Here is a 25,492-nt window from a genome sequence, read left to right as displayed (position 1 = left end):
AACATCAGGAAGAACTTCCTCTGGCTGTAAGAGCTGTTCAACAGTGGAACGGATTCCCATGAGATGCGGTGGACTCTCCTGTTTTTGAACAGAGGTTAGATGATCATTTGCCATGTATGATCTGGTTGAGATTCCTGCATTGCTGGGGGTTGAACTAGGTGACCCTGCCCTGAGGATCCTTTCCTACTCTACCATTCTATGACGCATCTTCCTGATCCCTGGTTCACTATCTATTTTGTAGCTTTGTGAGGCTGTCTGGACTTGCATACTTAATACCATACACTGCTGCCAGGCAATCTACTAAACTTTATTCTAGTTTAGCAGTTCAGAAAATACCTTGCTAAATTTTGGAACCCATCTTGCAAGCATAGTGGATCTTATAACTTTCTTTTAACCTTAAGATGTTCAAGTGGCATAAATTAAGCTTAAACATGAACTAGTCTGATAGAGAAGTAAAGTTGCTCTTGAAAGCCATCTGCATGCTATTAAATCCAAAATTAAGGGCAGCGATACATCTTCTGTCAAAGTCTATATTTCAGCACCAAGGACAGCAGTCCAGAATCCTGCCTTGCAAGCAAGTCTTTCGTTCAGATATATGTGGCTTATTTGGGGGATATTTAAATTTTCAAGAAAGCTCTTTATGCATTATTATACTACCAGAGATCCTTGTGAACTAACACCATCCTTTAAAAGTCAACTCAGAGTGACTAAATTAATTCTCAAAGTTCATATAGGGCTATAAGCTACTATAGGCTTATCTTCCTGATGATTTGGTTGTTTGTGTGTTTCACAGTGGCATTTTCTTCCTTTTATGTAATAATTTATTTCAACATTTTAAAGTGTTATCTTTACTGCCAGGCTACTCTGTGATTTGCACATTATCAGATTTTATAAGTAGTTCAGCAGGCTGATTTGTATGCTACAGAACTACTTACGTGTTCTACCAGAACTGCCTTGGAAAACATCAAATAATTCTGTGTATAGGGATTTTGATCACTTCAGTCACCTGTAGTCTCATTATTTAAAACCTATCCCTTATTATAAGCTACATTTCAATACATTTGTCAGAGGATATGGCCAATTTCTTTTTTTTTTAATTGAAGACTTATTATTATCCAGTGGGTGGTCTGAGGGCCAGAAGTGTATTTTTCTGTGCAAAGTGATCTTACTTAATAAAGCTGCAGTCTCTTGGCATTAAGAGCATCCCAGTTATGGGGCACAGGTACAACTGGTGCATTTCATTAAAAAACAAAATACAGAGAGGGATGTAACATTAAAATGTGGATTATCTCCATCTCTTAGAACAGGAAAAGATTGTTTCCAATTTTTTATGAATGAAACTATGGACAAACTTTCCCACACCTTGTTAGGATCACCAGGGACTATATTACAATTGCTTTAAGAGCCAGTTCTGGCCAGTGGGCTACAAATTAGCAATCTCTCTTTTGAGCTACGATGTTCCAGCATCGTTGATTTACTTTCTACCCCTTGGGGCTTCTATAAGGAATAAGAGCTCCAGAGTACTGCCTGCTTATGACCTGCCATTTTTGGTTGCCATTTCAAGATATTGAACTTGATCAGTTTGATTTCAGAGCTCATAAATCCAACCTTTCCTTTGATTGTGTTGATTTCATTATGGTCAATCCCAGCTGCATTTTTGAAATACCATTTTGAGAGCAGATGACTCAGTTTTAACGTTTTGAAGTTTGCATTATTTAAAACTGGAACCTGAAGTGAATTATTTCCGCCCGCGCCCTATCACATGCACACACTTTATATTCCTCTCCCTTTTTGTCTTACATATGTATTCATTGTACATTTTCTGTTGAAACTCATCTCCTGTTCTGCTCAAATTCCTGCTTCATTTTGATTAAAATTTGAGAATATGCAAGTTTAGATGCTGTGACCTTGTTAATCATCACCTTCAGAGTATTCTATTCCAGAGGGGTAGCTATGTTAGTTTGTTCCAGGAAAAACTTCCAAGAGTCTCATGAAACTTAAAGGCTAACAAATTTATTGTGGTACATTTTTGTGGTCTGGAGATTCACTGCATGACTGTAGCTACTGAAGAGGCATCTATTCCACAAAACCTTGTTAGAGCTTCTGTGGTTTTTAACTCTTTCTCATCTGTGCTAGTACCATTGATAACTATCTTCCCCTGTTAAAAAGGTAATTGCTTTAATCTAAATATGATGGTATGACACAGTATAGGGAATGGGGCTCGTTTACAATGGTGACAGATATGGCAGATATTATGAGGATATGAAAGTGCCTTATACTGAGATTCTGTTAATCACAAATTGAACCTGAGATATCCTGCATGCAATGCATATGTTCTACTGCTTAGCTGCACCCCTTCCCTGTTGTTCATACAGTACTGAAGCAATAGGGATTTTGCTTTTTTTTTCTGGGAGAACCTACAGATAGTACCTCATGAGCGCTGTACCATGTTTCACTGATAACATGAGTAGACCACTCGTGTAAGCTCTTAAGTACCTAAATGAGCCAATTCTTATGTATGAATCAGCCAAAATATCTGCAGTAATATGACCTTGACCTCTGTCTACAAAACCAGGCAGCAAAGGACTTGGAACCCACAAATATTAACTTGACTTTCTACCCAGCCTCTATTTTGGCTTCCACTGGCCCCTTCCCCTCATCTGTATTCTCAGTCATGCACAGTGGGGTTGTGGGAAATGCAGAAATCTGCCTCATTTGTACTGGTGTCTAGAAAGGCAAGAAATGGTGGGAGAGACTTTGCCTTACTTATCCAAATCTCATTGCACTTGTCTTCCAAGCTCTCTGTACTTGTTCAAAGAAGAAGTAAGTTTTGCTTCTCATTTGCATTGCAGTTTGGAGAAAGGAAAAAAGGCAGTTTATATTCTCAAAACATTACTGGAAGTGAGATAAGACATCCCCAACACACATACACTTTCCTCACTGGTGCAGGCAGGGCTTGAAAGAGAAGCATGAATTTTTCTTTATCTGCACTGCAGTATGGGTAAGGAAGCGGGGAGGGGGGGACCAGCCAGAGAGAGACATTTTTTTCTTATCTCATCCAAATGGCAGCGCAAGTGAGAACTTGGAGGAGTGTATTTAGGCTCTTGGGCATCCTTCTTGCCAAAGTTCCAGGAATGCCCACCTGTGGTAAGCAGGTGGGTGGATTTTGTGAGTTCCTGATCAAAGCACATGAAAACTATTATTGTGCTATTTTGCAAACTATTTAAAAAGTGGCAGGGAAAAAAGACCATGGCAAAAACCTATTGGAAATGGTCTTCTTATGAAAGATACTATGTGAAGGTTTCTGGACACCAAAACATTATTTGTATTGGCAAACAGAATAAAGTTCGAAGCTGTAGCAGATGGCACTGCCGAATTATACATTGGCATCTGGAAAGTTGGGCAAGGCAGTGGCTTTGCAGCAGGTCCATTGCACTGTGCTGTTTCTAGCACCCTGTAAACTGCACATTGGCAAGTATTGTGAGCCAAAGCTCAAACCAGGAACAAAGCCCAAGGCAAAGCTACATATATTGGAGTTCTGGCTACATATATTGGATTTATCTCATAAATTGCTGTTTGCAGCTCAATACAATGAGATCTTCATACAGCAATCTGATATGATTCCAGTTCTCCAAGACTGATGGGGAGGCAGGGAAGCAAGTCAGGCAGTATCAGAACTTGTACTTGTCTGAATACTAGTTACTGAGAAAGTGGGGAGAATGCAGTTGCTCTCAGGTCCTGCTTGTGGGTTTCTTGTAAACATCTGGTTGTCCCCTGTGAGAAAAGAATGCTGGACTAGATGGACCTTTGGCTTGATCTAGTAGAGCTGTTCTTAGGTCAGGCAGGCAGGCAGGGCTTCCATGGAATAGGGAGGGGTGAAGACAACAGCAAATAAGCTACTTGAAGACATAAAACAACAGCTACACCAACTGAAATGACATGAACCTCTGCACATAATTTTCCTGAAGGCTTGCTAAATAGTGCCAGATGTACTCAAATATATGTTAAATAGCATTGGGCACAATATGGCACCCCACAGCACAACTGCCAGGGAGGCAAAAGACAAACACCCAATGCTGTTCTCTGAAACTGACCCTGGAGGCAAGAATAGAACCACTCTAAAACAGTGCCTCCAGTACCCATCCCACTAAGTCAGCTCAGAAGGATACCATGATCAATAGTATCCAAAGCCCAAACTAGGTCTGTCCTTTTCCTGATAAGTGCCATCCATCAGGGCAACAAAGGGCAATTCAGTCACGTAACCAGGCCAGAACCCAGATTGAAATGAGTCAAGATAATATGTTTTGTCTGCGAGTAGTTGCAATTGTTGCGCCATAAGCTGGGACCAGTCCTTTCTGTAAGGATGTGTTGACCACACTCCGGATCTACTTGGCAGGCTGTAATAAGCCAAGAGGGGCAAGGGTTGAGGAGACACGTTGATGTCTGCATTGTCACAAGGACCTTGCCCACATCATCAGCTATATAAACTGAAACTGAAGTAAGGAAGTTGCAGCAGATACTGCACTGAACACCTCAATTCTTCACTGATGGAAGCAAGCATGACTACAATGTGGGTGTGCTTGGGTTTTGCAGAGAGGTTGGTATGTTCTTATGCACAATTCCAATTTATGTGCTGGTTTTGATGCTCAGAAAACCAATCTGCATCAGCACTGCGGATTGTAGCTTTTTGTTTCAAGCTAATTTTTCAAGCAGATAACAAGGATGTGAGATGGCAGGCTAAACAATTAGTTTCAGAGAGCTTTTAATTTTTAATCACCGCACACTGTTCATCATCTTCAGAGCTGCAAGGAGTGGCAGCTGTAATTCTCTGTGATTTACTCCGTCCCATACATCTGAAACTCATTCTATTCCTCAGGGTTGTAGCAAATCTTGATGCAATGGGACAAAGGAGAAATAAATGACACTGGGACAAAATGAAGGAGTGTGAAAAGGAAAATACAGCAAGCAATAGATTTTGTTGTAAACTAACGCCATGAGAGCCGTCACAGAGAAGCAGCTGTTGTGTGATGTGTTATTACTTACGGCCGTGCAGCCTACGTGCCAGGCTGACATGCCATGAGTTTGGAAGGGAGGTTGAATGTGGCTTGGAAGCAAAGCAAGCAGGAGGAAAAGCACAGTTGGTGGGGGAATGGATCATCTTGTTCCACTTTGGCACAGCATACCATAGCAGCTTGCAAACAACTTCTGCAAAGTTCGAGGAACACTTCTCACTATATGTGTGTGAATTTGCTTAATTAATTAAAATATTTGAAACCCGTCTTCCCCACTCCTCAAAGCACTTTACAACAAAATGGTAATGCACTCCATTCAACATACACAAAATACATTTAGAAACCAAAAAGTGGAGCAATGCTGACTTAAAAAGTTTTCAACAACGCAGCCTCCAGAAAGCTTGCCATCCTTCTGTCCAAATACAGTCATACCTCGGGTTGAATGTGCTTCGAGATGAGTGCATTCGAGTTGCGCTCTGTGGCAACCCGGAAGTAACGGAGCATGTTACTTCTGGGTTTCGCCGCTCGCGCATGCGCAGATGCTCAAAATGACGTCATGCGCAGAAGTGCCAAAACATGACCCGCGCAGACACGCGGACACGGGTTACGTTTGCTTCTAGATGCAAACGGGGCTCCGGAACGGATCCTGTTCGCATCTAGAGGTACCACTGTAGATGGATGTCATAAAAACTGAGATGGGAGGAACATAAAAATGGCTTCTGGGCAAGGTCATTCCACTGTGTTGGGGCAAGGTCATTCCACTGTGTTTGCCCGTGCCTGCTTATGGGTCCTTCAGTTTTCCTTCAGAGGTACCTAATCTCCCAATGTCCTAGTTTGCCCTTCTGGGAAAAAGTCAAGCCTGTGGACCTCCCCGCTCCTGTTTTGGAGGATTCTTGCCCCTTGGGCCACTTGAACTTAGCTGTCATACAAAGTCAGATCTGTACTCCAGAACCCTCTCTCCTCAGCTGCTGCCTTGTCAATGTCTCAATTGTCCAGAGCAGCGAAAGGAAATTTGGCCCTCCATGTTTCTGCACTTCAGCTACCAACATCCCTGACCATTGGCAAAAGCTGGCTTAAGCTAATGGGAGTTGGAGACCAGCAACCTTTGTAGGGTCTCAAGCTCCCCACTTCTGGACCAGAGGCAACGTTTACCAAGGTGTGGGGACTATATATTTTCTGTACAGCAGTACATGTCAAACTTGATTTGTGACACCATTGCCTCCCCCTGCACAAACTGATTATTCCTTCATCTTGCATCCTTCAGCATGTATTAGAGCAACAGGCGTCTGTTACCAGTTTTGTGTGAATCTCAAGTAGCAAGAACATGGAGCCCATTACTTAGAAGTCCTTGGCTTTAGGTCTACTTCTGCTGTCAAACTTCAGTGTTAACACATAAGGTGACGAGCTTCTTGTCCTTGATGCCTATGAAATTAGACAAGCTTGAATAAGATCCTTATGGCCACTTAAAAAACAATCTGGTTTAGCTATCTAATCCATCGGGGGGGGGGGGAGTGTGTGCAAAAACCTCGCCATCTTAGCTAATGGCAGGATTTAACTGTTGTGTCTTAAGGGGATTTGTTCTCTCTCTGGATTTCAGCTTGGTGAGATGAGCGAGAGGAGCCGTTTTATTAATTTGTCCCCATCCCTGCACATTCCCGCCTCCGAGAACAAGGACCTGCCATAGCTGTCAACTTTTCCCTTTTCTTGCAAGGAATCCTATTCGGAATAAGTGAATTTCCCTTTAAAAAGGGAAAACATTGACAGCTATGGGGCCTGCCCATTCACAAAATTGTGCTGGTACTGGGAGGGGCCAGTTTCCAAACACTCATTTCATGGGAGCTAAGACTAAAATACAATGAATATCCCCCCCCCAAAAAAAAATAAACCGAGTACAAGACAGAGGTGGGGTCTGAGCCCCCAAACCACTTTATTGAATTCACATTGCTAGGAAGATCCTGACACACAAAAACCTCACAGCGAATGGTACAGACAGTTTTCAGGGCCAAACAGAAGAAGAGTTTTGCCTGATCAGACACATCCAGTCCAGCAACCTGTTCTTAAGAATAGCCAGACAGGTGCCTCTGGAAAACCTGTAAGCAGGACATAAAGGCCATGTTGTATACTCCCAGTATTTGATATTCTCAGGTATACATACTCTGATTGTGGAGGTTCCATTTTGCTATAATTGCAGATAACCTTCCATGTACATGTCCTCTCTGCATTTCTCTAATCTTTTAAAAATCCATCTAAGCTAATGGTCCCCACTGAGTCATGTGGTAATGAATGGTATAAGATAAATATGCACGGTATAAAATACGTAGTAGCTTGTTCTGAACCAACTGCTAGTGAGTTTCACTGAGTTGTCCCTGAGTCATAGGTGGACAGGTAGGAGGCTTGTTGGGCAGGCAGACAGTTGGGGAGGAATTGGACCATGCCATGTTCCCAGTTAAGGTATGAATTGGACTCAGAATAAACTGGGCTGTTTCTGAGATTTGGGGCAGTTTTTCTGAGCCACCGTTCTAAGCATGCTGAGGGAAGCTCTCCCTACTATTAAAAGCAATGTTTGTTTCATGTTTATGCCTTTAAACAATTTGTTCTTCCAAAGTCCTTCTTTGCTTGCCTCCTCATCAATGTGCATTTGTTTTGCCAGCAACTGTTTCTGATTTGGGCAAGATTCCCATTTTTAAAAGGAAGGGTTGACACTGCTTTTAGCGATGTAAAGGCTTCCTTTTAAAAATGGAAATCTTTTCTTGAAGGAATTTAACCTCCTCTAACCCCACCCTCATTTCCTTTTTAGAAGTCTTCTCATTTTATTTTGAATTTGAATTCCCTTTCTGAAACTAAATGCAGCTATGTGAGACTTTCTAGGCAACACGTGTGTGTGTGTGTGTGTGTGTGTGTGTGTGTCTTCTTTTCACATGTTATGTTGAGCAGTGCTGTGGTCACTGTTCCAAGCAGAAAACAAGATCTATGTGTTCCAGCCAATGATGAGCCTATGTGACATTCCTTTGCATTCATGTGGGCTTTTGAGGATGCTGGGGGTAAATTTAGACCTGGAAGATGTGTGTTCTTCAGGTCAGTGTCCCCATAAGGTACAAGGCCAAGGAAATAGAGCTTGGAGTGAAATAAGCAGAAGATATTGTTCTGTTCACTAGGTGATGCTGGAAGACCAGGATCCCTGTATCCAGTCCACAGGTTCCCTTTTGCCAACAGCTATGTTCAGTGTTGCATACGTACTTGTATTCAGAGGTGACTCCGCTCTAGCTGAAGTGCTTTTTCTTGTGCAGGCAGGTCACCTGATTTCCACCAATCCCCTTTACCAATTGCACTTCTCTATTCCATTTCTGCTCCTGCTCCAGATGGCCTTCAACCAAGAGAAGCTTTTGAGAGGCATAGGGAGGCTGCACTGCGTAGGAGGGATTAGTAGAAATCATGCCCTGCCTTGCAGAAACGCTTCTTAGAACCACTAGTGACTTGTTCCACTACACCAGCAAGAGGAAACCTGCAAACTTCTGGATGCTTTGGACTCCACCTCCCCTCAAGCCCCAGCCAGCATAGTCAGTGGCCAGGCATGATTGGAGCGGAACTTCAAGAACATCTGGAGGGGCATAGGTTCCCCATCCCTGTCCAATTGGACGTTCATTTCTGCTCCTGAAGAGGACTCTTACGCACTGTGGACACACAGAGTCCATGGTAGGGTAGGCCTCATCTTCAGACCTCCAGTTCAAGGTGGTTCTGCTGTTATTGTCACCAGGTCATGGGGAACAGGGCAGGCTAGCAGGAGAAGGTGTTGCTTGCCACGTCTAGCTTTGCCCACTATGTATTATATTCACTATAGCACTAAGGATGACGTTCCGTCAGTGCTGCACACTCTCTCCCTCTTCTCATCCTACTATTCACCCTTTAAATCTGTTCTGGGGGTCTCCCGACACTCCAGAGCACATGTAGGGATGGTGCAGGCAGAGGAAAAAGGGGGATTCTGATGCATTAGTGCAAACCCTTACACTAACACAACTATTTAGTTGACTCCCGCCCTATATGTACCCTCTAGGGCAGCAGTGGGGGAAACTGTGACCTTCCAGATGTTGCTGGGCTCCCAACTCCTGTCAGCTTCAGCCAGCATAGTCAGTGGCTAGGGATAATAGGAGTACAGCAACATCTGGAGGGATACAGCTTCCCCAGCCCTGTCGTCAGGGTCTTCAGAAATAACTTGACTTAAAAGCATTGTCATTATAGCCTTCTGCTGAGTTGAAAGCACTCAAACCATGCTGTGTTTTTAAGGCACCAAATTGTTCCCATGTCCAGGATATAACAGTTGCAATTTTACGAGGGAAAACATTTAGCTGCCAAGATCATGGACAAAGTGTAACTAACAACATGAACTGAAAACAACCTGGGGCGTAAAGAGGAAGTCTTTTTGATTGTGTGCAGCTTCCCACTCCTGAAACAAAATAGGCCTTTCAGTATTTTTCTAAGGAGATTTTTGCTCTGTTAAAGTTGACGCCTTAGAAAGAACAGCTCTGACTTTTTTTCTAAAGCTGTCAGCGCATGTTGTGAACCTGAGGAGTTATGGGAACAACAATTTAGAGTTCCTAAACAGCAGAAAGGGGCCAACTATTGCTGTTAGAAATCTTTCTTAATGCCTCTGAAATAATATTATAGTGTAAAAAGAAGGAGACAATTTTATTTTCCTTGGTGTTAAAATTGTAGTAGAATGTGCTCTCAGAAAATTAACTAGAATTATTCTGAGAGCATAGCATTCTCCAACTAAGCCCTATAAGCAGATGTAAAATACAACTGAATAGAAGAACAGATTTCCCCCCACAACTCCCTATGTATAATGCATGACCAGTATTAGCTGGGTTTTTGTGTGTGTGCTGTTGTTGCAAAAAAAGCTTACTTAAAGCTAAATGAGAAGGCAATGCAGTGTGTGTGGATCCTAATCTGATAACAAACCCAGGAGCTGTTGATTAGATGCATTTTCTAGACAATAAAAGCAATAAAGATCACTTAGGGGCACAAAGACCGTTAGGATGAACAATGAGGCAATTTCTACCACCATATTATAAAATGTGTGCAGAACTGAAGCACCCAATTGAATTCTTATATTTGAAGTTACTTGGGATTACTCTGTTTACAGTAGTGCAAGATCAATCGAAGCCTGAATAATTTACTTTCTAACTTGCTTAATAACCAAGAATCTCTAAGTCTGCAACCCCCCAGCCCTGCCCCAGTGTTTGTATGTAAGAGGGATGGGTGTGCAAAGCAGTGACTTCATGGTTTACTTAGTGTATTGGTGAAGCAAGCCTGCTTGGAGAGATGTAGCTGAGTTTTGTTATTCCTTGGCTCAGAAAACGATTCTTGGTGATTTGCAATTCTTGTCTTAAAAACAAGGTGAACGTTATGATCTTCAAGTTGTTCTCTGGCTTACCCACTTACCAGCTACCCTCTCCATACATGTGTGCTTTCATCTGCATGATACACGAACTCATAGGAGGGGCAGTAACCAGGGCAGGTGGCGCTGACAACACTGTCTCATAATTCCAGCTGTGCCTATGGGCCCCGCAAAAGTTAGCCACCCCAATCTACGAAGTGCAGCAGCATCAATAAAAAACAGAACACCATACTAAAACATGAAGCAAGGTACCAATCCATCAGCAGAAAAACTGAGTTCTAAGATTTTTTTTTAAAAAAAAGGAAAAACTCTGTCAACACCAGCTTACATCTTTTCAAGAAAACAACTTCTTTTCAAAATGAAGGCTCTCCTTCACCTCTTGGCAACTCCACAATGAAGAAGAGTTGGCCGGCTTACATGAAAGTCCTTCTTGTGTTACCCCTGTTCAGGCTGTCCGGAGAATAAAGGAAAGGAAGAGAAGTGGCAGTATATCTGCTGTAATTGGGTAGGAAAGAGGAGGTGTCAAAAATAATTATTCAGTACAAGCATTCAGAACTTGCTGTATTTTAATTCAAGGCGGGATAAATGCTGCCGTCATCAGGAAGCTAGCCGAAGGTGTCATCTTTGATAAACAGGGCCTGCTTCACACATTTCCTGCGAAATCAATATAGGCCTGGTACTTATTTGCTAATATATCATGCCATCTTAGCAGTTCTGTTTTTGTTTTTGTCACTCTTTTGTTTCAGTGATTAGTGTCTCCTTTCACCGTGACAATTTGGGGGCCTTCTGGAAGACAGTAAAGCTATCAAAACCAGCCCCGTTAGTGGTTTGGTTTTTGTTTTATTCCACACAGCAGCAAGCTCTGAAAACTGTCAGGAGTCATTGTTTCATCACTCTTCTGTGAATTGTTTGGCACTGCAAACAAGAAATGGTGGGGAACTAGCGGAAGGTTCGGAGGAGGGCAATACATTAATAACTGAGTACAATTATCCATAAATCGCAGGAGCATGGATGTCAAGGGTGAAAAAATCAAAACAGACAGGCATCAACAAAACTTTTAAAGCACATTTCTGTATTTGTCTCAAAGTCCCTTTCTGTTTTATTTCTTACCTATGTCCCACCTGACCAGAAACCCCTCTCCTAGTATCCTTTACATGCAGTACCCTCCAAACTATTCACAATAAACATTTTAAGAGTGTACATAAAGAGTAACCAAACTGCATGAAAAGCAGTTGTTTTCATATGGCCCAATAGACCTTAGAAAAGGCTCAGGGATAAATGTTTATGTTTCTTAAAGGCAAGGAGGCTCAGAGGAATCTTTGTATGAACAATTCATTCTACTAAGTAGAGGCCACCACCTCAACTTGGCAGACCTCACCATCCTCATAGATTTCAAAGTGTACTATCTACTATCAGGCAACTGTACCTTTCTCATTAGTATACAGTTATCAGGGGAAGTGGTAGAGACATACATTAGTGCATAGAATGTGTTTGGCTGCATTTTACCAATAAAAAAATATTTTCCATGATAATGAAACTTTTAGCAACAATCTAGTTATATGTTTCAATCATATACTTAAGACACTAATGGTTAATATAGCATCTCCCGAGCCAAGGAGATAAGTAACTATACAACCTTAAGATTTGAAGGTAGCTCTGTATAGGGGGAAAAATAAAAAAAATCCTTCCTGTAGCACCTTAAAGACCAACTAAGTTAGTTCTTGGTATAAGCTTTCGTGTGCATGCACACTTCTTCAGATACACTGAAACAGAAGTTGCCAGATCCTTCTATATATTGAGAAGGTGGGGAGGGGTATTACTCAGAAGGGTGGTGGGAATGGGAGATTGGCAGATAGCTGAGATGAGCCTGTTGACGACTCTTAACGACTGTAATAGGTCTTACAGGAAAAGGCAAGGGGTGAGAGGGTGAGAAATGGCTTAGTCATGTATAATGAGATAAGAATCCAATGTCTCTGTTCAGACCTGTAAGACCTATTACAGTCGTTAAGAGTCGTCAACAGGCTCATCTCAGCTATCTGCCAATCTCCGATTCCCACCACCCTTCTGAGTAATACCCCTCCCCACCTTCTCAATATATAGAAGGATCTGGCAACTTCTGTTTCAGTGTATCTGAAGAAGTGTGCATGCACACGAAAGCTTATACCAAGAACTAACTTAGTTGGTCTTTAAGGTGCTACAGGAAGGATTTTTTTTATTTTTATTTTGACTATGGCAGACCAACACGGCTACCCATCTGTATCTGTATAGGGGAGTTTTTAAATGTTTTATTATGTTTTTATATACATTGGAAGTTGTCCAGAATGGCTGGGGCAATCCAGACAGATGGGTGGGGTACAAATAAACAATTCTTCTTCTTGTTGTTGAACAGGATGGCCCTGTTTTCAGCAGAGAAATGTTGGAGGGTATAAGATGGGAGTATGCTGCTTCAGACAGAATCGTTTGTGTAAATCCTATGTGTGTAATTGTCTGAATAGTCATATGATGTGTTCTTGGCTTTCTTTTTTTCCTAACATCTTCTAATTCTAAAGATTTTCTATGACCCCGTCTTTCTTTTTACAACCCACGCCCTTCTTGCAGACATTTAGTTAATATTTTCTTTATTGTTTGAGTGAAAATGGCACATCTGTCTTCCATGCATAGTTTCTCTTTTGGCCTTTTGAGATGGGTAATGTGCAGTTCTAAATCTCAGTTTTGAAAGGCAAGGAACTTAAATGGCATTATTCTTTGTGATTGGTCTCATGCAAAATCCCTTTTATTTTGTTTTTTCTGCTTACTTTTTGGCATTTCTATATGAATCATTGCAAATGTTAGCATTTGCTCACCATTATAAACCACAAATTAATAGACACAAATGTGTAGACTAGATGTGCATACTGACTGAAGGCTAATCCAGACAGGATTTTACTCATCTCATTTGGCCTTGTGGGTCAGTTGTTTTAAACAAATAACTTGCATGGGGATGAGGGGGATGAGACGAGAGGGATTTAAGTCTTTGCCCCTGCCATAGCTGGAATCATAAACCTCCCCCTACAAACCTGCTGTTCATAGTAGGATGAATACTCTGATTGGTGCCAAGTTAATTCAGTAAAAGAGCTAGTCTAGGAGCTGGGATTTCACCTACACTGGGTAGGGTAGCATGTCCCTTAAAAACACAGTTTCATAGCTTGGGGGTTACTCCTGAACTCAGTCTTGAACCTGGCTGTCCAGTTGGCCATTGTGGCCAAGAGTGCCTTTGTGCAGGTTAAGTGATATCCCAATTGTGCCCATTCATGGAAGAGGGTAGTTCTGGCCATGGTGACAGATGCCATGGTTACAGCAAGCCTTGCAATGTACTGTATGTGGAGCTACCTTTGATGAGTGTCTGGGAAAAGTCACATTTGCTCTCTGCCCTCATTTTTCTCATCCATGAAACTCCCCCCACAACCAGATGAAGAGCATGTGCCTGTGGTGCCATCTCTTACTTGAAAAGCAGCCTACTTATTTCCTGGTAGGGGAGCTTGCAATGCAAGGTTATCACCAGCCCTGTATCTTGCATAAACAGTATATGATTTGGATAATTGTACTGGATTCTGCAGGAGTCTGACAATGGAGGTTCCTTGAAGACACACCTCCTGTTGGAAATGAGATTGGACGGAATCCAGTCCTTGAGCAGTTTTGAGAATATGGCTGTCCTTGGCACACACCTCAGTTGGGAAAGGAATAATAGAGGAAAGATCTGTGCATTATTTGCCAACAGCAGAGAGCAAGATTGCAGCTGGTTATTGCCTTGAAATTCCAAATATCTGAACTGCCTTCATTATTTTGCGACTCTCTTTTAGTCTCCAGCTACACCAAGACTTCATTAGCTTCTCTCAGTGTGTGCATGTCCTTTAAGCAAAAAATGTCAATTTGAGCAAAAGCACTCTGTCGAAATCCTTGGGCTTAATTTCCAATCCCAGCTGTGTGGCATTCTTTCTTCATGAGACTAGTCCAAATTTCCATATCTGCCTGTGAGAGGGGTGATCACAACACTTCCATACCTCCTGCTTGTTCTTTCTCCCTTGTCACTTTCATGTGAAGGCTTTAAGGGATCAGAGTCTCTCGCTTACTATGTTCATAAATGTACCCAGCATAACTGTGCATCAGTCCTAATGGATGATACTCTACCAGGCTATGTGCACTGTGTGATTTCGATGAATAGAAATATGCATAACTGTAAAACTAATTACAGCTATATTTTGCGCTTCTTAGATACTGCTATGTCTGCTATTAGTGATAATGAAGGATACTGGTGGTGATGATTATGATAATAGCTTCCTTGGAAGTGCAACTGTCTAATCTTATGTCTCTTTTTGTTTTGTTTTTTCTCCTAGCTGGGAGGCTGTGGGATCCTTGGAGTTGGCATATGGCTAGCAGTTACCCAAGGGAACTTCGCTACCCTCTCTTCTTCCTTCCCTTCCCTGTCAGCTGCCAATCTGCTGATCATCACAGGGACTTTTGTAATGATCATTGGCTTTGTGGGGTGCATAGGAGCCATCAAAGAAAACAAGTGCCTCCTGCTCAGTGTGAGTATAACATAATGGTGGTTCTGCTGTCTACCTGCATCCTGCTTTGTGGCCTCTGGGTGCTTGTGTTGATATTGAATTGATGCACAGCATTTTCTTAATGTTGGGTGCTGTGCATTCTAATTGCACATCAGTCACCTCAACACCATATGCTGGAAATAGCCAACTGTTTTTGTCTGGGGTAAGACATATGCACCTAGAATGTACTGATTATGAATGGCATTCAAGATACATATTAAGCAGTTATGGATGATATGGTACATGCTGATGTGCATCTAGGAGAGCCACCTAGCTAACAAAATGGCAACTTAAACCAAGGCTCTTAACCCTTGAGCTAGATAATGAAAAAAATTATAAATTTAGACATTTAAAGAGGCAAGTGGGAGCACATCAGTAACATTGTTATTTGTTTATTTCACAAACCATAGCCATCACCAATATAAAGTTAAAAATGGCAGTCCTGTAGAGCTGGTTGTCCTGTTTTTAGTTCTTAGCTATGATTTGCTTTTAACTATCAAATATATGAAATACTTTAATAATTTTCCTGGAATGGTCATGGAAGAAAAGAATGTGCAAGTTGAGTCAGGGTTTAAAAGAGTCCTCCCCAGATTCAAACATAATACAGAGCTGTGGGTTGCTCTTAAAATGGAAGTGGAAGCCTTCAGTCTTCGCCTCTCACATATATATGAGGAGAGAGGATTAGGAGTTTAAGAATTAACATGGCTCATTCTCAGTTGCATTAATCATAGTTTATATAATCATCAGAACTGGGTGGTAGTGTGGCAATAGGTGAAACCAGTGCTTTTTTCTGGGGGGACACTGGTACATATACCCCTAAACATTTTGTGAATCTAACGGGAGAAGAAACTAATTCTTTTTTAAAAAATAGTTTCTTCTCTAGCACGGTGAATCGTCAGTTCCATTGTTACCCCCAATGGCGGCCTCATTTCCTGTCACGGTGTTTCCTGAGTCTCAGACAGAATGAGAGTACCCCTAAACATTTTTTTAGGAAAAAAAGCACTGGGGAAAATAACTCACCAATGTGTAGATCCCCACACATATCATGTAGTGTTAGAGAGCCAAAATGAGACGGGGTTTCACGAGGGTTCCTTCTGTTTTCTATTGTGCATTTTATGCAATTATGATATTTTGTTCATAATTCATTTTAAAAATCACATGGAGTTTGGGACAAGTACCGGTACTTTCTCAGTCATAGATAATGAAAAACAACTTTTCTATGATTTGGGGGCTGACAGTAGTACACAGCAAGTGAGCTGAATTGCCCCCTTTGTGATCTGGGTGATCCTCACTTCTCTCATGTTTGAAATAGCTGCTTAGCAACCTTTGCCTCTTGTTAAAGTTTAGGGCAGTGAGCAGAACTGAATGCTACTTTTCATTCTGGAGCAGTCATTCCCATTAAATCATTCCAGTCAGCACAATTTAGAGCAGGCTGAAAGCTAAAAATGAGAGGCAGAAGAAAGTTAGCTTAGAGGCAATTTTGTTCCCATTGTTTCTTGATTTTCTTGAAGTACGGCACACCTTAAATTGTACCCTGCCATGTCGGAGAGGAAAGCTGTCATCTTGTCCTCCTGTGCCTCGTATAGTGTGCAGTGCCTATGTATGTGGACAGTGGGTTGTTATTTTTTGCTGGCTTTTACATCAGTGAGAAAACATCAATGTGGGGCTTTGCACCCTGCACAAATGTATTCAGAAAATCCCCAGGGATACCATTAAGTACATTGGTGAAACCCAGCTACATAGATGTTTAATACATGTTGGTATTAACATATAAGGCCCTCTGCAGCTCAGCCCTGTGCACTTATATGCCAAAATGGCCTCAAAATAGCAATATGGTTTCTGACTTGTTAACCATAAGCAGTTTGGTTCCAGTTTTCATAGGATAGAACTGTATACAGTAACATAGACCCAACTCCCTGACTGACTTGGGAAATCCAAAGCTAAAGCAGCCCCAACAGGTCTGACAGCACTCACCCACCCCACCAGCCCAGGAAATTGGTTCCGTCATCAAACTGGTTTTTTTGCACACTTTTTCAAATCACCTCAATATGTTTTGGCTGTGACATTCAAACTGAGCATTTATTTTTATTTTCTGCTTGTGTTGGCCTACTCACAATAAGCAAGGAATGTCATAGCTGGAATTTAGAAGAAGAAAAGAAAAGAAAAGCACCGCGAGTCTACTAGGCATGTGAATTGGCTTTCAGGTGTCATTTTTTTCAAAGGTGCCCAAGCTTCAGAGTCTCATCTGTGACAGGCCTATATATTAAGGGGGAAAAGAAGAAAACGTACTTGAAATAGGCTTCTAAAAAGCATTCTGTTTCCAGCTTTATTGAAAGAACTGACGCCCAAAACTCTTACCAGTGACAGGGAATTTGACTAGCGAGATGTTAAAAGGTGTGTGAGGGAGAATGGTAAGAGATTGTCCTGTGAATGATTTTCTGTCCATAGTTTTCCCACACAAAGTTGTAGGTATTGATCCTTGTCTGGTGTTTCAGCTTCTGTTGTTTTAATGGCTTGAGACAGGAGTTGGGAGGGAGGGAGGTGACATCTGTAAGTCAGTTGGCTGGCAAGAGGCGTCCTTTGTGAAAGAGCTCCGGCTTTTTTGCAGAGCATGCAAAAAGTTCCAGGTTCAGGTCTCTGACATCTCCAAACAAGGCTGGTCAGAAACCCCTGAGAGCTACTGCCAGTCCACATAGGATGGCGTTTTGGGGAAGGGGTGTACTGGTGCTTCTTTCAAGGCTTCCAACATGATCCCTTCTCACCCATTCAATCCCCATCTGTTTGCCCACCATGTCTGGCTATTGACCATGTTAGACTGCCGAGAGTTGGAGTCCCATAACAGATCAGCAAAAGATAATCTACACTGCCTGACTTCAGCTTTCCAAGTTTCCAGACATGGGTCTTTTGCGGACTCATCTGGCGATACAGAGGAGTGAACATGGGACCCTTGGCATGCAAACCATGCGCTCTGCCACTGAGCTATGGTCCTTCCAAACTCAAGCGGACGAAGAAACCAAAGTCCTTTCTGGATTGTGTAGCACTTTAGAACGCAGGTGGGGGAAGTCATATCTTTGGCTCCTACGACCTCCATGAGGAAACCGGCATATCCAGGAGAATGAAGGTGATGATCCTACAGCTGTTGTTTCTCCCCGACGAGACTGAACACTGGAAGCTGCCTTGTACTGAGAAAGAACATTGGTCCAGCTAACTCAGTATTGTCTACAGTGACAGGCAGCAGCTCTCCAGCGTTTCATCTTTCCCACATTTACATGCTGGGAACTAAACCTTGGACCTTTCGTGTGTAAAGCAGGTGCTCTATCACTGAGAAAATTGGAGAAAAAGCAGGCCTCTTTCTGTGGATAATTGTAGATGGACCTCTTCATTGCCTGTTGATTGAAAAGTACTAATTGCCCCTCTCACTAGCTGAGTTCTTTCCAAGCTCCCTTCCATTCTCCTTTATTCTTTTACAAAGGGAGTTATTTGAAGTTCATTTTTCAGAGCCTAGATAAAGCCAGAGGGTCTCCCCACACCATGCTCCTCTCATTTGTTTTAATTAGTAGGCAAAGCCATTGCTGAAGGCCCAGACAATGAGATGTAAATTAAGATATAAAACCCTAGATATAACCCTTAGACATAAACCCTTTTCCCCCTGTTAAACTTTCCTCAATCTGTTTTTAGCTGACCTGAATAACATATGGGGACATCAGACCTTTAGCTAGGATTCGAAGAGCAGTTCAAATTGTCGGGTCTCCTAACAAGGCACAGGATCCTCTTTGGGACAGAGCAAGTCAGTTGTTGGCAACTTGTGCAGTCTGCGGACAGAGGGAGAACCGGGTGTGCAAAAAGAAATCCTCAGGAAAATATAGTGGACGATGCTAATGGCAATTTTCAGTGGGCTAGTCACCAATCCCTTCTTGACTCTTTTTGAGGGGGGCTTATCGGCTTGCAAGAGAGGTTCTCATAAAAATAAGCCCTGCTGAATCAGACCAGGGGCCCATCTAGTCCAGCATCCTGTTCTCATAGTGGCCAACAAGATGCTCATGGGAAGCAAGCCAACAAGCAGGATCTGAGCAGCCCCCCTGCTCCGTATTACATAGAACACAGGAATCTGCCTTATGTTGAATCAGAACATTGGTCTGTCTAGCTCAGTATTGTCTGCACTGACTGGCAGTGTCAGCCCTGAACACCCCCCCACCCCCAGCCATTGCCACACAGTCTGCCCTGGTAGCCCTAACATGATCTATTGCCACAGGTATGGTGCAGGATGCTATCCTGTTTCTAGTGTAAGGGTTAACTGCCAGTCCAGTGGCTTCTGTAGGGAGGGAGGCGCTATCTTGTCCTTCGCCTCAGGCAGCAAAAGGTCTTGGGGCAGCCCTGTCTCTGACTGTAAGACCTGGAGCTGTCTATATTGCATTGCTGGGAAGGCAGCATTGTGCTTCACTTTTGGCTAACACATTTCCCTCTGATCAGCTGCCTGCATTTCCCAAGAAAGCCTTATTTTTACTTTACACCAGTGTATCACACAGAGATAGAGGGTTGTATTCAACATAGCGCTAAGTTCCTTCAGTGCAAGGATTTCTCCTTGTACAATGGAACTCCCCCTGTGTGCCCCCTGAATTTGAGGGGTCAGGCAGGGCCTGAATTACGGGAGGAGGGGGGAAGTCCCATTGCGCAGTCACGGTTATTTAGTTGAATGCCATACCTTTCCCCCACCCTTTTTATTTCACATACTTTGCTTGCTGTGAGGCACTGCATTCTTATAACTATGATTCAAACCTGGCTCTTCCATTAACTGCAGTGTGAGTTACATAACCCAGGGAGGTTGCAGGTTCAGGATCTATATATGTATCTGCTTTGGCATTTCAGTGAAACAGCTATGAGGTTTCCTTATACAGGAGGCTCCTCAGCTGCTGCGACTTCTTAGAGCCCCCATTAAAGTCTAGGAAATAAGCCAGCTTCCTCTTGCTTAGCATCTGGCCCACTAAATCTTCTTAAAGGGTTCTTTGCTTCTTTGTGCAGTAAAGATGCCTACATTTTTAAAGTTCAGTGGTGCTGTCTGTTTAGAGCAGATATTCCACACCACTCTGAAATCCTCATTTTTGCAGTATTGGCACCCAAGACCCGTGGTTTCTGAAGAAGCATATAGCTGGCTGTTGAATCCAAGGGTCAGTGTCTCTTGACCTCCTTTAGCCACATTGGAGAATCCCAGCCCTAAATGTTTGAGATGGTACAGAAATGTACTCTGAGTGCTACTTATCTAGCCCCAACAGCTGGTTGCGTTCAGAAGCAGATGGCGCGACACTTGTATGCCCAATGAGGTCAGGGCTTATGATGGCAATCTGTAGATCCTTTGTGTCCCAGGGAAGGTTAGTAATGAAGGGGATGCTAAAGTTAGTGCTCTCTTTCTTTGAATTAACATTCCGCTATTCTGTGCCTGTGGCTAAGTAGCTAAAGCTGCATTGAGTGCATGCGTTGAATATGACAGAGATCTGTGGTTTTGGTATTTTATGACATTTTATTGATTTGGAGTCTGTTTTCTTCCAAAAGTCATAAAATACAGAAAATGCCATAAAATACCAATTAAATCTGCTGTCTGACATACAGTTCTAGGGACCGCGTCCCCCCTCTAGATTGCTAAACTAATAATATAAAATGATTCATGTGGGAAGCCCAAGTGAGAATGTGGTGGACTCACCCACTAAAAACCACAAACTGTGATTTATGAGTCTTTTGAGTTTTAGAAACTGTGTTTTGCTTCTGGAAACTGGTAGCAAGTGCTATAGACCTTAAGCTATCACATATTGTCTAGCATGCTACACATCCTGAACTTGTACTCAGCCCTCACATCAATTATGTGCGTCCGTCCCCCCCGCTATCTTCTAGTATTAGACCACCAGCCATAATGCACCAAGTCCAACAATAAGAGATATTTGCACACCTGCCAAGGGCATGTGTAATTCTCCAATAATCTGGAACAGGGTGTAGAGTCTCTGGCCCTCAGATGTTTGTTGGGCTCCAGAATAGCCAATGTGGTCAGTGCTGATGGAACCAGGAGTTCAACAACATCTGGCTAGTTACTGAATTAGATCTTACACATGGCAGATGATGTGGTAAAACTGTCTTGGCCTGAGCACTTCAGCCTGCAGGTGGGAACTGACATGACTGACCCTTCATACAATAATGGTGTTAAATATACTAACAATAATCTCTCCACATAGAAACTTGATACATAAGGAAGAAGGCTTCCTAGGATTGCATAATAAGGGTGGTATGAAACTAAGTTTTAGTCTGGATAGACCCACTGAAATTAAGGGGCCTAACTTAGTAATGTTCATTAATGTCTGTGGGTCTACTCTGAGTAAAGCTTAGTTGAATCCCACTCTTAAATTGGAACCATTTTCCCTATCATCCAGTTTTGTTTGTTTGCATGGAACAGTCTGTCATGTGAGCAGGCCATTAGGAGAACCCCAGCAATATCCTCCCAGCAATAGCTTTCAGAAACACTGTCTGCTAAGGAAGGGAAATGGTTAGGAAATATAGACAAGCAGACTGAGAGAGGGCAAAGATTAAAATAAAATAGAAAATTGCAATGAAAACACAAACAACATCCTTATGGAGGAAGGAAGGAAATATGGCAATGCGGGGATCTAAAAATGAGTTAGTCTGAAAATAAGGGTTTGATCCGGGAAGCAAACATTGGAAGCAAACATATGCCAAGCACTTGGCACACAGAATTAGCAGCAGACAAGCAACAGTCCCCTGCAGTAATAGCTTTCACATTGCTCTCCCTCCCATCCCCCCTCCGATAGATATCACTAAGTTGTGACACTGTCAAACAAAGCCCTATGACAGAGGTTATTTTCTGTAATTCACAATACTTGTCTGCTATGTTTGCAGTGGCAATTGGTCAACCAGGAGTGTGAGTCATATGATTAATACGCTCTGCGTCTCCTCCTCTTTCAATCTGGTCCAAAATTGCTAAGATTTTGTTTGCTTTCAATTTAGTGTTAAAGTAATGCAATCACTGAAATAAAAGTGACTAATAATGTTAGTCGTTGACTGCATTCACACATAACACTAAGCCCCAGACCATAGAATTACATACATAAGCTCCAGGCTCATGCACTCCTCCCCCTCTCTTGTCCTCCACCTTTCACTTCTCTTTCAACTTTGCTTTTCGCCCTCATTACTTCTAAACTCAGACAAACTATTGCACATTCTAAGAATGGTTTATTCTTTGAAATGAATCAACTCCAGCCTGTGGTAAATGATCCTAGCTTGTTTCAATAAACCCTGGTGAAACCCTGGTTCAGTAAACCAAGGTTTCAGTGAACCACAACTACTGGTTTGGACACTATCCTTTTATTTGTATGCTGCCTTTCCATAACAATGCTCAAGGCAGCTTACAACATACTTAGAAACATAACAAAAGAAGTCATAAACAATAATTAAAATACATCAAGAAGTACATAACCAAATTGAACAATTTCCACATAAACCATAAGATTTAAAAATAAAATACAAAAAATAACATCCACAACAACCAAAAACTCCTAAACAATACCCCAACCCTATGGGAAACCATGGTTAGTTGCTGCTTAAGATGATGTGTAAACCAGGCCATTGCACTAGCCAAAATTAAGTGCTTGTGGGAAGAAAAGAGGCTTGCAGGACTCAAAGGTTGCAATGTAATTTGAGGGAACCCTGTTGTAAAAGTAGTAGGAAGTTGCAGTATAAACTACTTCATTTTCCTCCCCTTGCTCCTACAGAATCGTAGCACATAAAGGCTTAAAAAAACACACACCAGCATAGTGATTCTTAGCCTATAGGTACTCCCTCAGCAAACTTCTCTAGATACCATCTTAGCCATGGAAAACTTCTGTGGTGAAATATGTCTCACTGCAATGTAAGATTAATCTTCTTTATGAGCTTCTGTGTGGATGGTTTGCATTGGGATTGTGTTGTCTCAAAGCATAAATCTTTCTTATATCAGCAGCCTGCAGTCCCACTGAACCACAGCAAAGTGCATTTTTATTCTCCTCCTTATTTATCATTTGAATTGGGAAGCTTACTTGAAAGCAAACCGTAAGAATTTTTAGTGGTCCATGCCCTGAGCCTGTCTAGTCTTCATTGCACTTTGGCCCATTCCAGTTAGCCTTATAACCTGCATATATTTCCATGTTAGAGCATAACAAAAGACGAGGCTGTTTCTAAGGGTGGGTTTTAGGGAAATGAACAGGGGTAGAAGTGGCTGGATTTACTAGCGGTTTTAGCTACTTAGTACATATGCAGCTTCTTGAGGGAAGGTCGTGGTGTACTTTCCATAGCATTTTAAAATTGGGATAAAGGGTCAGCAGTGCCTGCTATGGAAGTTGCCATAGAAATATGAAAGAACATAAAATGGGTAGTTGGCCTGCAGCTGAGACTCTTTGAAATATATGCTCCTTGCTCCTTACACTCATGGTTCTGATTTAGGTTGCATACATATGGCATTTTATTCTAGAATCAATGGTAGCTCACACACAATCTAGATTGAATATTTTTATGTATGCCTATTTGGAAAAAAAAAAGATGTAGGCAGACTTGAAAGGTGTGTGTATGTGTGCATATCCACACCTGCCCAGTTACATTGTGAGTGGGCATATACCAAACTCACAATCGTCACTTGATTCATCTGGGACTTGTACAGGGAGGAAAATGCATGAATAACCTAATCAAGGGAAAGGAGTTCAAACACATATTTGTAAACCACACCACCCTTTGTGCACAGCAGAATCAATCTAGATTAAGAGCAGCAATTTGAGGACATAACTGAGGAAAAAAACTACAATTGGTTAGTGTGCACACGGCCTCATATCCAGTGCTGGATTTATGTATAGGCTAAGTAGGCTGAAGCCTAGGGCCTCTAAATCTAGGGGCCCTCGCCAGCCTGCCCGCTCCCCAGTGCCGCAGTGTGCCCTCTCCCAAAATTGCAAACCCAAGACTTCATGCAAGGGCAGGGCAACTCAGGCCCAGCAACCATTAGACTCAGGGCTAGCCAGTGGGGCCTAATTTTAAGCAGTGGGGCACAACTTGATTTTTTTTTTTGTAGGGCCCAAATTCACAGCCAAAGTCTGCAAAATCTTACAGATATAAATAAAGTCCATCTAGATTGCCCTGGTGCAGGGGGCCCCTTAGGAGCGGCTTGCGGGGCCCAATTTGGCCCAATTGCTCCAGTTGCCTTAAGGTCAGCCCTGATGAGACTGTGCAGGGGTTGGACTGACAAGCTCTGCACCTTCTAGGTCCCTGGTGCCACCATTCAGAGTACAGACTCAAGGACTTGTTATGGAAATAAAGGGGGGCGCTTATTGGAAATGAGTTTTGTCACCTCTTCCCCACCAAACCCCGAGACAATGAGCCCAGCCACCTTTTATTCACAGTCACATAAGCATTACACTACAGCATGGTCATAAACTTGCATGTTCAACTGCTGAAATATACACCCAATATGTAGCAATTGAGATTTATGTTACTGCCTTATGAACGTATACTGTGTTTTATGAATGCACTCTGTATTTTGTGAATTACCTAAGAGCCACCAATAGGGAGCTCTAGAATCTGACAGCTAACCAATTGGGGACTACCAAACAGTGACCCCTATTGCTGAAAGCAGGTAACCAGCAGGGAATGCTTCAGCTTAGCCTTTGCACTGTTGACTGAACACTCCCTGCTGTGCAGATAATGGAGAAATTGTATCCCTTCTGGCATCTTAGCCAACTCTGGTGCACCAGAAGCACAGAATAGCAGCAAATAAAATCCACTCATATGTCAGCAACTGATAAGACTTGTCAACCAGTTCTTCCAAAGTCTTCCTAAATTATAAAGCTCCAAAATACAGGCCAAAAGAGAGCAGGTCTGGGAAGAGTGAGGCATACAATGGGCATCACCAGGGAAAAGGCCCTGCTCCGTGTAACTCCTGTCCTGTCATTTGATAGAGTGCCCACTTACTCTCCTTCTTGACATGGAATGCTCTGTATTGGAGTCTCCAGGTCCAGTACAAAGACCATAAGAAGGGAGAGCAGGGACATTGAAGTTCCCAACAGCTGTTAATCAAGCAAGCAAGCACACAGGTCACCTTTGTCACAGTCAGGACACCTATGTCTTGGCCAGGCCTGCACCCAATCTTGTTTTTGTAGAATCTTGTTTGTCCTCAGTAACCAAAATTATATTATCAACATACAGTGGTACCTTGGGTTATGAACACTTATTTTGGGGGGGGGGGGTTATGAATGATTGTAACCCGGAAGTAAGGTGTCCGAGCTCTCTGAGGCCTCCATGGATGTGGGGAGCCAATCCCCATCATCTGTGGGGCCTGCAGGGCTCCGTGAATGCTGGGAGCCAAGACCCAACATTTGCGGGGCCTGCAGAGGCCGGGGGCCAAGCCCTGACATCCGCAGGGCCTGCAGAGGCTGGAGGCCAAGCCCCAACATCCACAGGGCCTGCAGAGGCTGCATGACTGGGCT

General features: G+C 42.6%; 1 protein-coding gene across 11 annotated transcripts in view; it reads left to right on the top strand.

Moving 5' to 3' along the window:
* TSPAN4 (tetraspanin 4) overlaps positions 1–25,492 on the top strand; it is a 511,237-nt gene that overhangs the window by 431,696 nt on the left and 54,049 nt on the right. For all 11 annotated transcript variants that reach the window (XM_083478930.1, XM_083478924.1, XM_083478928.1 and 8 more), the window contains one exon: positions 14,781–14,972. In XM_083478930.1, coding sequence (XP_083335056.1) covers positions 14,910–14,972 — 63 coding nt within the window. In that variant the 5' untranslated portion in view covers positions 14,781–14,909. The remainder of the gene's footprint in view (positions 1–14,780; positions 14,973–25,492) is intronic.

The sequence above is a fragment of the Podarcis liolepis genome, assembly GCF_965112155.1.
Source record: "Podarcis liolepis genome assembly, chromosome: 1".
NCBI classification, from domain to species: Eukaryota; Metazoa; Chordata; class Lepidosauria; order Squamata; family Lacertidae; genus Podarcis; species Podarcis liolepis.
The sequence above is the reverse complement of the archived record's forward strand: the minus strand, read 5'-3'. Positions and strand labels throughout refer to the sequence as shown.